General features: G+C 39.7%; 1 protein-coding gene across 1 annotated transcript; it reads right to left on the bottom strand.

Annotated features, from left to right (window-relative positions):
- Window positions 1-4,378: 4,378 nt before the first annotated feature.
- On the bottom strand, window positions 4,379-5,296 carry LOC126604267 (protein SMALL AUXIN UP-REGULATED RNA 51-like). Its single transcript, XM_050271452.1, has one exon. The coding sequence runs from the start codon at window positions 5,014-5,016 to the stop codon at window positions 4,498-4,500; it is 519 nt and encodes a 172-aa protein (XP_050127409.1). The 5' UTR covers window positions 5,017-5,296; the 3' UTR covers window positions 4,379-4,497.
- Between the last annotated feature and the right edge of the window lie 7,753 nt (window positions 5,297-13,049).

Here is a 13,049-nt window from a genome sequence, read left to right as displayed (position 1 = left end):
GGGAATTGGTTTACCCTCTCACACTGAAGAGCATGGTTGGTCCCTCGGGGGGCGCAATTCTTGCGATGAGTCCCTAAGAAGGGCGCAGTCTTCTTTTGAAGTGCATGAGTGATTAGTTGTTGTAAGCATGCAGCCAAGCCAAGCCAAGTTGTGATTACTTCTAAATTCCTCATTGAAAAAACGAGTGAAACAAACGATAACTTTAGCTGTAAGGTAAGAACTGCATAACAACTGGATAATCCTCAGCTTGTGAGGTGGTGCCCGTCGAGCTTCTTGAGTCTTCGGGTTTTGATGTAGCGGGAGGTCACACATGGTACTTCTTCAGATTTTAGGCCATCCACTGCCTTTCAATCTTTTTACCGTTTCATGGTGGCGAGGGTGTAATTACTCTTACCGCCTACTCTGCTGATCTTGTACAAACCTTCCCAGATGAGATTCGTCTTTTTGGATCCTTCTCTGCAGGCAGTGATGAGGGCTTTTCTGCGCCGTCGACATGCAAATGCCAGAAGTTTCCATCGGGTGGAGTAGGCGCGACTAGAGTGTGCTCGGCTACTTCTGATGCATCGTTGGGCCGCTCTATTGTGTCACCTAGGCTCGGCGTGAAGGCGCAGTAGGGAGCTGTGGAGATGAGGCCATGTCATACGCAGCAGGAGATGCACAACTGCCGGTATTGGGCCACTCTAGAGTTGAATCATTGAGCAAGGGTCGGCTAGGGCCGTGTGGTGTGCAGCAAGAAGTGGTACTCAACTGCCGGTACATGTTGCTCCAATGTAGAATCTTTTAGGGTGACGAGGACAAAACTTGCTTCTGAGTGTGTCCTTCCAGTGTTGCGTTCGTCAGAAAACTTTACATCCGCCAGGGTCTATGCCTTTATCGTCGCGCGTCTGGATTGGGCAGAATAGTACGTCATGAGGATGACTGCATGCGTTTGAAAGTAAAACTTGTGCTTCTGGGTTGCAACAACTATTGCCAAAGTTAGCTTTTGAATTTTTAATAGCATCGAGGAGAGCTTTTGAACTGTAGAATACAGGTAGTCGGGCCCCCATCTCTTCTCGCATTATGGTAAAGCTTATTGCTACTTTAGATACCGTCAAACATGTGAATAAGTCCTCCGCTGCTTCTATGGAGGTGATGTCGGGTACTTCTTCAAGTCCTTTAATGTGCATTGGCGAGCCTCATCCCAAAGTGCATGCTTCTCTGCTAAAGCAAAAGAGTCTGTCAGAGTTATATCTTCTTTCATGATCAATTTTTCGAATAGCGGGTGGTCTGCTGGAACTCCTTTTTGGAAGGCTGCTCTAGATATCGAGTCGTTGCATCCGACTATTTTTGCCTTCTCTACTTTGAATCTCCTCACATAGTCGCGAAGCGACTCCTTTGGGTTCTTCTTGACGTCGAACAAATGGTCAAACTTTTTTTTGATCGAGCGATGGGATGAATATTCTTTGGTGAAAACCAAAGAAAGTTCGTAAAAATTCCGGATGGATTGTGGCAGCAGGGTGTAGAACCAATCTTGCGCCTCGCCTTGTAGAGTGATGGCGAATATCTTGCACATGAGATCATCGTTGTTTCGATAAAGGATCATTGCACTTTGGTAACGTTTTAAGTGTCTCTTTTGGTCTTCATCCCCTTTGAAAGATGTGAAATGTGGCATGCTGAACTTGCGTGGAGGCTCTGCCTGCTCGATCTCCTCCGTGAAGGGTGACCTGCTTATGTTGGTTATGTTCCGTCGTAGTGCCTCGTCGGTGACCTCGTTGCGTTGGAAATCATGCAATCGCTTGGTCAAGAGTCTCTCTACTTCTTCTTGAATTTGCCTTTGTTGGGGTAGCGGAGCTCTCGGCTGCCCCCAGTCATGACTTGCTGGTCTAGGCTGCTCTTCCATGTGTTTGGCTCGTCTATGCCGCAGATGCAGTGCATGTGGTGCGTTCCTAGTAGGCGAGCGAGTTCTTCGCAGGCTGCTGGTTGAACTTGAGCTGGATTGAGTAACTGCTTCTCTCCGTCCGTCGTGCTGCCTACTCTGATGTGAGGTGGATGACGCTCCTTGTGGGCTTAGCTGCGAATAGACACTTTGCCCGGAAGGTTGCTCATGTTGACTATCGGAGTATGACCCCAACCGTGAATGTATGCTCCTCCGTGGGCCTAGTCGAGAGTGCATGCTCCTTCGCGCTCTAAGACGAGAATGTACACTGCCCAAACGTTCGGCTCGTGGCTGGTCGAGTGGCTGCTTACCGGGACGCTGCTGGAAATGTCTGTCTGCCCTTGTCCTACTTCGGGATACCTCGTCCGGGGCACGTTGGATCCCAATGCGTTGCAAAAATTGATTCACCAAAGTTGTCTGTTGTGCAAGGGCGCTCGTCAACTCTATGACTTGTCGAGACAAATGTTGTTCGCCATTTGGATTGGAAGAGCTTGGAAGGAATGCGCCTGGAAATGTGGTAGACTCCGGGCGCGAGATTTGAATTGGGAAATGTCAAATCCGTGAAAAAAATGTAGTGAGAATGCCCCCGGCTCGATGGTAGGTCCGGATGGTTGAGATAGTCTTGGGTCGACTTGGGCTGCTTGGAAAGCCACTGGAGCAGGATGGGCCGTGAGAGTGGGCTGCTCGTCGAGAGCATGCTGCTCGGCAGGAGCAGGTTGGGCCGTGAGAGTAGGCTGCTCGACGGAAGCAGGCTGGACCACGGGAGTGAGCTGCTCGTCGGGAGCAGGCTGGGTCACGAGAGCAGGCTGCTTGGCAGGAGCAGGCTGGGCCACAGGAGTGGGCTGCTCGACAGAAGCAGGCTGGACCACGGGAGTAAGTTGTTCGTCGAGAGCAGGCTGGGTCCCAAGAGCATGCTGCTTGGCAGGAGCAAGCTGGGCCACGGGAGTGAGCTGCTCGACGGAAGCAGGCTGGACCACGGGAGTGGGCTGCTTGACGAAAGCAGGCTGGACCACGGGAGTGGGCTGCTTAACGAAAGCAGGCTGGACCACGGGAGTGGGCTGCTCGTCGGGAGCAGGCTGGGTCACGAGAGCAGGCTGCTTGGCAGGAGCAGGCTGGGCCACGGGAGTGGGCTGCTCAACGCGAGGTGCATGTGAATGCGAGGCTTGGGCTTGGGTCCATGTAAACTTGGATGGCACGGCTTGGGTCATGGTCTTGGTACCATGAGCCTTGGATGGCACGGCTCGGGCCGTGGTGAAAGCTCCATGGACCTCGCCACGAATGGTTACCGAAGTAGCCACTGCGGTGGTTCCCATGGTGGCCGTGGTGAAGGCACCATGGACCTCGCCGTGGGTGGCTACCGAGGTAGCCACCGCGGTGGTTCCCATGGTGGAAACTCGTGGTGGTGATGCCGCTCCCCTTATTGTCGCATTTTGCCTCACGGATCTCCGCACTCCCATTTCTTGAACACTAGAATTTTCACTTATGGAATTTTCTAAATTTCTAGCCATTATATTTTGCTTATACGTTTTATCAAAGAACCTTTGCAAATAAAAAATTCTAATAATAAGAACGTATGAAAAATATTCAAATGGACTAGAAAATAAAGAAAAAACCTTTTTTGTGCGAGAGTCTTCTACGAGTATGGATTTCAACTCTCAATGAAAGCACCAATTTGTGGATGCAAATTTCTTCCTCCTCGATCTTGGACGATTTTGCACCTACAAAACAATTAACACCTTAGGTTAAGGCCAAGAGCCTCACGCGCCCACGATGAATGGGGGGGGCTTTGGCCGAAGAACCTCCGATGTCAAAGTTAGAATTTAGAGAGAAAGAGTGTTTAGAGAATTTTGGGATTTTTGCCAAAGTGTTGGAATTGGCTTTTTGGTGAGAAATGAGAGTATATTTATAAGGATAGGAGGTGGCTAGGGTTTTTTGGGTTTGATTTAGGTTTAATTAGCCAATTTATTTGGCTATTAAACATAAAATGAATGTTTTGGTGGTTTTTTGTATAATTGGCTAATAAAAAATGAGGTAAAAACATATATGGAATGAAATAGGTTTTGAATCGTTACCCATTTTGGGTACTCCTGACTTGGTTGATGGATGATTCTCCACTGCTCGCGTGTAGGAAACCCGGTATGCCTCGAGGGTATTTTTGTCCTCTTTTGTCCAAAAGTCCACGTGTCGCCTAGTGAATATTTTTGACTCCACAGATACCTTTTGATTTCTAAATCTAATGGATGATCTTAGCTTATTGACTATGACTGCTTCGATTGGATGTCCGTATGAGTGATTAGTATCGTATTATCTTACTAATTGATTAACGCTTAGTGCTAGTCTATAAATGTATTATTAATATAAGCTGTAAGTATAGTACTATATGGTAGCAGTTCTGCTACCAAAATAGTAGATTAGATGCCTCAGAAAATCAGATGTTGAATTGGGATTGGATGCCTGACAAAATGCATCAGAAGATAATTTACGTAACTCAACTTCAGATTTCTTTCACCTCCTTCTCATCTGAAAGATAAGATCTTGAGGAGTAAAGAAAAGGGAAAAACAAAAAGAAGAAGATCAAAACCCTATATGCACATTGGGTTTTCTGGGTGGTGAGAAAAGTTGAGCTGGCCATCTGATGCTGTTGAGCTATCTCCCACCATATTATTGAAGAACAAGTCCTTGTCTTCCTCCACCATCTTCAGAATACCTTCAAACACAGAAACCTCACATGGAATCCTCAAAACGCCGGTCTGCTGAAACCCAAACTCCTCCTCCGCCTCTCTCAACAGAATGTGGAAAGCTGGCCCACCCAAGTAGTCGGTTGGGATGACAAACCTCTTGAGCTCTTCCCCAACACAGACAGCAAGGTAGCCTTTTGGGACAGCAGCATTGTTTGAGGCTTCACATGAAGTGGTTGTTTTTTCAGACAGAGAAAGTGTCCTCTTCAGAAACTTGATGCTCTTGCTGGTGGAGGTGGTAGTGGTGGCGGCGGATATTGCTTTTGATGAGTTAGCAATCTTTCTCCACTTTTTGAGAATCTGTTGGAGCCTGACAATGTCTCTGATCTTGTTTGATGTCTTTGAATCCATGGTGTTGTTCATTGTTACTCTTGAACCAAACTGTCAATGTAGATAGCTAGCTTTTTGTGAAAGTGCTTTGTGAAATTGCTTCCTTTTTGTTCATTTGAGATGGGTGCTTTAAATTTATAGCGGTTGAGGACTTTAAGATTATGAATATTTAATGTACATTTTTCTATATAAACTAATTAGATATTCTTATATTTTTAGATGTATATATATTATATAGTTATGTAACAAACCTATCAGAAGGTTGACAGATTCGTATATATATACAAAGAAGCCCAAGTCTCGGGACTGATTGAGATGGGCTATTATGGTTTCATGCAATTATATATTCATCAAAAACAATTTCAGCTATTTTCAAAACACTTTCAAACAAACTAATAATTAGTTCATATTTTTAGTACTAAATCCACATGTTTGTTACTATTTTAAACACTGCCGCATCATATAATCAGCTTGTTTGTCCCAACAATACGTATGGATTCTTATTAATACTATATTCTAAAATACAACTTCATACACTCGTATTATAACATACAAACTTATTGTTAGATCCCACATTGCTCAAGGGAGTGGATCATGAAAGCTTTATATGTATATTCTCATCTCTACCTAGCACGAGGCATTTTGGGAGCTCACTGGCTTCAGCTCCATCTGAACTCCGAAGTTAAGCGAGTTCACGTGAGAGCAATCCCATGAGTGGTGACCCACTGGGAAATTCTCATGTGAGTTCCCATAAACAAAACCGTGATGGCGTGATCGGGGCCCAAAGCGGACAATATCGTTCAACGGCGGAGTCAAGTCCGGGATGTGGTGGGGGTCCGGGCCTGGATGTGACAATTTGGTATCAGAGCCAATCTCTGTCCAGATGTGTGCCGACAAGGTCAGGCCCCTAAGGGGGGGTGGATTGTTGGATCCCACATCACCCAGGAGAGTGGATCATGTAAGCCTTATATGTATATTCTCATATCTACCTAGCACGAGACTTTTTGGGAGCTCACTGGCTTCGGTTCCATCGGAACTCCGAAGTTAAACGAGTTCGCGCGAAGAGTAATTCCATGATGGGTGACCCACTGGGAAGTTCTCGTGTGAGTTCTTATAAACAAAATCGTGAGGATGTGGTCAGGGCCCAAAGACATTATTTGAATACCACATAATAACTTTGCAGGTCCTATATTATATACACCCGTTAAATACGTGAAGACTGATCTCTGTCTTTGTCCCCCATTGCAGCTTTTAGGGTTTACAGTTCCGCACCAATACATGTTTGAGTTTTAAAATTAGAAATATAATGTAACTGATTATGAGGAGTAAAAAATAGAAATTTATCAAAGTGTGCGGAATGAGAATGACCAATACCAACACTCACGGGAACTCGTAACGTTAAAATTACTTTTTTGGCTAAGATATTTTTACTTATTTATTTCTTATGAATTTACAGTTGCGGTGGTCTCAAATTAAGTTATATTTCAGACATCAAGACTTGAAGACGAGATCACGTGATTATTTTTATTAATAATTTTCTTGTGTTCCAGGAAAGTGAGAGGCAAAATGCCATTATCTGTGATGTGAAGTGAAGGTAATTACCGTGATTAAGTTAAGTGCTCCACTTTTCAAATGAATGATGAAGAATATTTCACAAGATGTTCAGCCATTGTCCCTGCTTCCTTTTTTTTTTTTTAAATTTATTTTTCTCTGTACTAATAAGGAAGGAGAATTCGACTCGATACACTTGAGACCTTTTTCAATATGAAAAAAAAGAACTGCAACTAGCCTTAGACCATCTTGTGACATTTTTTAACATTAGAGAAATAATCGTCTTTAAAATAAGCGTTATTTGTTGACAACTAAAAAGAAAGAATTCAATATGAGCTTATGATCTTTTTTAGTGTCGAAAAGAGAAACATAACACCAAACAAACGAATAGTTTGTATTTGATTCTTAACTACTTTCTTCTTACGTAGTGTACGTGAGCTTTAATTACATTGCGTAATTCGCATGTTGGAGCAAAGGTGCGTGATCATTGAAAGGTACAAATATAGTGTGACAAATAGTAGGATTAAGCATATGTACATATCATGATTGGAAAATATGATGTGATCCCCACTAATAATCTGCAATAATTGCTAAATTCGAGAACAACTTGCTTCCATCTCAAATGCTTGTTGAGCCATCTCTCTTACTTCGAGTGTTATATTTTTTTAACGTCGTATTACTCTAGATGTGTTGAGATTGGCACTAGTCGTTCTCGAGAGGGTCTCGAGTATATAATCGGAACTAGGCAACAGATTTGAATACAATTTGGGCTAGGTAAGTCTTTTCACACGTAAAAATAATAAAATTCTAATAAATTTACAAAAGTGGAGCAAAAGTCCTTCTAGCCTCTAAGTAAACAGAGCACTTTTCCAAATTTCTCATTTTTTATTTAGGTAAGGAAACTAAACAAACAAAATGAAGGGTACCCTTTCTGAAACCATTTATACGAAGGAGGTATAGCATCAACATGTATATCTCTGTACATGGGTTAAGATTTAGGGACACGCGCTTTTGACGCACATTTTTGTGGGACTTACTCTCTGTAATGTATTTCAACGATCTGAGCCATTTATCGTTTAGATCTTCCCTGATATATCATTTTTACGAAGAATCACTCAAATTCGAAACCATATGATCATTGAATTAAGTTTAGTGTTTCTTTGTAAAATACTAGTCGTCCATTTTTTTCACTATAAATGAATGTTTAAATGGTTTTGGTTTTGTCTAATTTTTTGCAAGGATAATCTTTGAATGATGTATTAAAATATAGACGATTTGGATCGTTGAAATATATTATAAATTGAGCCCTGAAAATGGATGCCAATTTGTGTGTCAAAAATGTGTGTTCACATATCCTAACCCTGTATATACTAGGGATTGTTTGATAAACCTTCTTTGATCCACTTTTCAGTTTTTACAATTAATGAGTATTAAGGAATTTAACTCTATACTCATAATTTTCTTAAACAAAAAATTGGATCCAAGAAGAGTAACAAACAGACATGCAGTTGCTCTGGCTTCTTATACAAACTAAAAGTTCATTAGATAATCATTTCGTTTTCAATTTTTATTTCACCTTTTGAAACATAAAAAGTAAAATTTGTTAGTTTAAAAAAATTGAAAACTGAAAACTAAAATCTCGCAAATCAGAATGTACATGATCTTCCCAACATGGTAGCACTCTTAGTCTTAGATTTTCAGTGCATGACGAAGTTGATTTGCCATGGTCAACCTTGTGCCCTCCAAGTTTGGCCGACCTACTTATTTCCTCTCACGTATTCTTTCTGATGGTTCAAAAAGCCAGCTTAGGGTTAGTACTCAAAACAATATGATGAATTCAAAAAAAATTAACAACTCACCAGTTTCTCACAATTTAATTCTATAAAGATTCGTCTGTTGTCTCTTTTCTTTTATGTTATTCAACTTTAAACAGAATGCACAGTATAAATAAAGGCCTCCTTAAATCATATCAGTCCAAGAATAATAGCATCCAATGATTAAAACCGACATCTGATAATTTTCCTGTCACGCACACAACAACAATCAAGTTTATCCTAATAAGTGGAGTTAGTTGTATAAATCATAAAACATCATTGCGCTCAGTTTCACGCTAATTTTTTCGTTAGCTAGTTTCAAGTATTCCATATCTTTTTTTATATTTTTTTTTCAAAGTCTTCATGGGTCTTCCTTTAACACATACACAATTTAATTAATTTTATAAAACTTCTTGACCTTTCTCAGAGAACTGTGCATTATAATCCATTTAACCCAGCTAGCTACCCAATTAATTAGCTGGCTTGAACCATAGTTAATTACTAATTAGCTGGCTTCTATATTCTAGAACCCTAGAATGTACCTGCATCTGCAAATTAGCATAATATAATCCTTTTTTTTTTAACTTTCTGCTACATAGCATAATATATTGACTTTTATTTTTATATATAATTTATTTTCATACTGCACCAAGAATGTAAGCTCTTTTGAAATAATATAAGATCCCTCTCCCCATTAACTTTCAGATTTTTGCGTTTAGACTTTTAATTATTATTGTTATTATCGATCATAATTATTAGAAATATGGATAAGCGATTTAATCAGATAATTAACTTGGGGGTTTAGAAGTCATTAATTGTAGCTTCCATTTCTGATTCAGATGTCTGTTTCAATTAAATGCATCCAATTTACAGGCACATGTGGCTCATCTTTTTGCTCCCACTCATCTGGGCCGTGCTTCATGCTTCTCATTAAGCAATCCAATCAAATTATTTTATTTTCATACGTTTCACCAATCTAATGGTTTTATTTATATATTGGCTGGTTCAGCTAGTGCCACTGTACAAAAAAAACCAATCTTGGAGAGCTCATGCTGCTCTGCTCGTGGTCATCCCTCCGTAATTTTGCTTGTTCTGCCTTCTGGGAACTTGGTTCTCCAACGACACTTTGGCAATCGACATGGATTTTGCAAACAAATGTCCGATGAAGGACAAAAGACTTGTAGTTGAAGTCGTTAAGAATAAGCTAGCCCTCTACACTTTGAGGTCCAAAGTCCTATATTCAGGTCATCTCCAACCGAAGGGTCCAGAGGGCCAGAGGGCCGAAAATAGCCCTAAAACCGTCTCCAACCGAGGGCTAGGCCAGAGGGCTCTGGAATCTGGGAGGGCCCCACGAGATCGGAGAGGGCTGGAGGGCTGGCTGCTTTTGGCCAGCCAGCCAGCCCCGGGCTGGCTATTTTTTTTTTTAATGATTTCCTATTGCTGTCGGTTATAGCCGACAGCATTAAAGTTATTTTTTTTTTAATAGTTTGAAATGTTTTTTAATATAACGGCTAGTAGCCGTTGTATTATTAGGCCTCTTTTTTTTTCTTTTTTTTTAATGAATTTAAACTTCTTCTTTTTTCTTTTTTTTTAATGAATGTAAACTTCTTTTTTCCCTTTTTTTTTCCTTTTCATATGAATCAAATTTTGTTTCATATTTTTTTTCCTATAACTTTTATTTCACAAGATTTGTTTCATATTTTTTTTCAATTCTATTTTTTTCGTATAACTTCCTAGGCCATTTATACAACATTAAATTGTAGTTTTTAAATAATAAATTATGTTTGGCCCTATGGCCATTTGGCCCTCGGTTGGAGACGGTTTTTTGTGACAGGGCTAAAACGAGCCCTTTGGCCCTCTGGCCCTCGGTTGGAGACGGAGGCAAATATGGCCCTGTACTGTTCATTAAAATATTAATATCTTGGGGAATCTTGGAGGGCTAGAGGGCTCAAACGAGCCCTCTGGCCAGCCTTCGGTTGGAGATGACCTCAGTTCTCTATAAATATATCCAGTGTGAAAGAGGGCTGGAAGTTAGGTGAAAGTATGATAGCTTAAGTGTTCGATCAATTATATAACAAACAAACCAAGAAAAAAAGTGCGGGAAGCCCTCTCCGGGATGATTTAGATTTAAACCCTAACAGATGGGTAGCAAATCACGTCCCTATCTCAGTTTAATTATAAAGATAAAACCCTAATAAAAACATGAAGTTTGGGCTGAAAACTCAGATAAAGCTTTGTACGGCCCAAAATACAGTTCGGTCTGGAAACTGTATAAAACGCATGTACCATAGCAATTAGGTTACATATTTAGTTCGCCAAATCGTTGGTTGAAGATGGCGAGTAGATGTAGTAGCATGATTTTGTAATTAAATTAGAATGATCGGTAGTATGATGAAGACTTACATATAAAATAAGTCGTACAATCAGTGGCGAAGTTAGGAATTTTCGGAAGAAATGGCAAAATTTAAAAGCGTAATAGGTTCTACAAAAATGTTGACAATCAAATCATTTTAGATAGTGGGCAATATTTAATGTCGTTCACAGTTTGTCAATACAAACAAGTTGTAATTATTGTTGGCAAGATTTCATGTCATGAAACATCGTATAATAGACTCATTGTCAATAAAAACAAAAACATCCCTCTCAACATAAACAATCAAGCTATCACACAACTGTTACATCTCTCGCAATGTAAACATATCTCTCAGTAATATCAAAAACACTCTGACATAATAGGAACACTAATGATATTTTCCTCACAAAATTTTTGTATATTTGAAACAAGCCCTCAAAGTCATCATTTCTCAAGAATTAAAAGAAAATAAGATGAAATAATTTTAAATACCGGAAATAATAACAAGAATTAAAAAAGAACAATTACAAACGTCAACCCTTGTTTTTGAATAGTCTAAACAAATGAGAGAGCATGAAGAGAATTAAAATGGTGGGTTGGTAGTGCGGTTGGGAAAGAAAACCACATCGATAAAATTAAAAATTAAAAAGAAACTAAGGGAGCCCACCGAACTGCACCGTTTCAATAAAGGAATATTGAGTTTTATAAAAGGAAAACTAATGAAAATGGCTTGAAAACTTTGAGTTTTAACGATAAGGACAAAATAAAGGGTAAAGTGAATAGTACCAGGTTTGACTTTTTAGTGTAAAACTGTGGTTTTTCGTTAAAGTGAACAGTATCTTGAGCTTTTCATTAAAACTCCCTTTTATAAAAGGTGAACAACGCCGTCTAAACAAAACCAGGTCGTCTTCCCTTGAAACCAAAACCCAGCAGCGAAACGCACCCAGACCAGCAGGTTTAGAAGATCGGAAGGGCGAAATTCTCACTGTTAGTGGCAATTTCCAATGACCGGAGGGGTGCCCGCCCCTCCTTGCTCCTCTATAGCTTCGCCAATGCATACAATGCCCACGTTTTAAGTTCTAATAGGGCATCTTAGGTACAAGAAATTCCCTCTTGCAATCAAGATATATTCTCAGTGGCGTTACTTTTCTAATCAAATCATGTTGACATGCATACTTGAATCTTCAGTGGAAGATGATCGTTGGCCCAGCAAGTAGTAACCATTTGGTTTTGTAATATTCTGTTTCTTTTTTTTTTTGGAAGATATTCTAAATTTAAATCTCATCACAATTGACGTACGATTATAAGACAAGAAAGTTGGATTATCTCTCTTGTGCATAAATAACCAATATAAAAGTTAATTAAAGGTATCAGAGAAACTGAATCACCAGCAAAAAGCTATTGTCATAGTCATGAATGATGCCTAAGAACATTTGGTATGCATATTGGGAAGCATCACAAGGCATACATATCTTATTAACTTCTTTACATATATGTTATACTAACAACAACTAAGACATGATTACATGGATTAGTTCAAAATTCAGATACAGGATTCTATTCTGGCATAGCTTGTTTCACAAGTACAACCCTTTTGGAATATAACCCATAGAAACTCAACTTCTCGAAATTTAAATTCCACTCGTGAATAAGAATATTTAAAAAAAAATTCAAATAGCATATTATTCTTTTTAAATGGGTGCCACACGTGAAACTTTGGAGCTAGAAACTGCTAAAGTTAAATTATATATAACTAGGATTACAATTATGTGCAAAAAAAGAGAGAGATATAATGAAACCTAATTACATAAACAAAGCACATAACTTCGGACAAACATTGCTCGATCGAGTCAGTAAAATACACAATAAATTTAATCAACTCACGCCGACAAACATCATTCCAAGTTAGGTAAAATATGTATTGGAGCACTAATATATTAATGGTTATCTACACATGTACAAACCACGGAAAGATAACTATGAGAAGAAATTAACAAAAAGGCCATGTTATTAAGCTTCTTTTCAATGCGAGGGGTGTTGTAGGAACCTGCAGATTTGCTTCTTCCATGTTGTGTCTTCTGAGAGCACTACTTAGACATATACAGTGGTCTTATGTGGATGACATAAGTCACATAGCCAATAGTTTCAAAGTATTGTTGGCCACCCCCACTACTTAAGGCACCCCATTACATATTTTATTGATTTGACATCTTCTTGGTCTTCATTGGAAAATGAATTCCATATCTACACTACATGGAATTGTTTTCAATTTATATTTTTGTAATGTATAGGTTTCATATTATAGGTAATATTTAAATATCCGTATATGTAGAAATATCGATATGCAA

The sequence above is a fragment of the Malus sylvestris genome, chromosome 15 (assembly GCF_916048215.2).
Source record: "Malus sylvestris chromosome 15, drMalSylv7.2, whole genome shotgun sequence".
Classification (NCBI taxonomy): Eukaryota; Viridiplantae; Streptophyta; class Magnoliopsida; order Rosales; family Rosaceae; genus Malus; species Malus sylvestris.
Note: the sequence above shows the minus strand (reverse complement) of the source record. Positions and strands in the feature narration are given on the sequence as shown.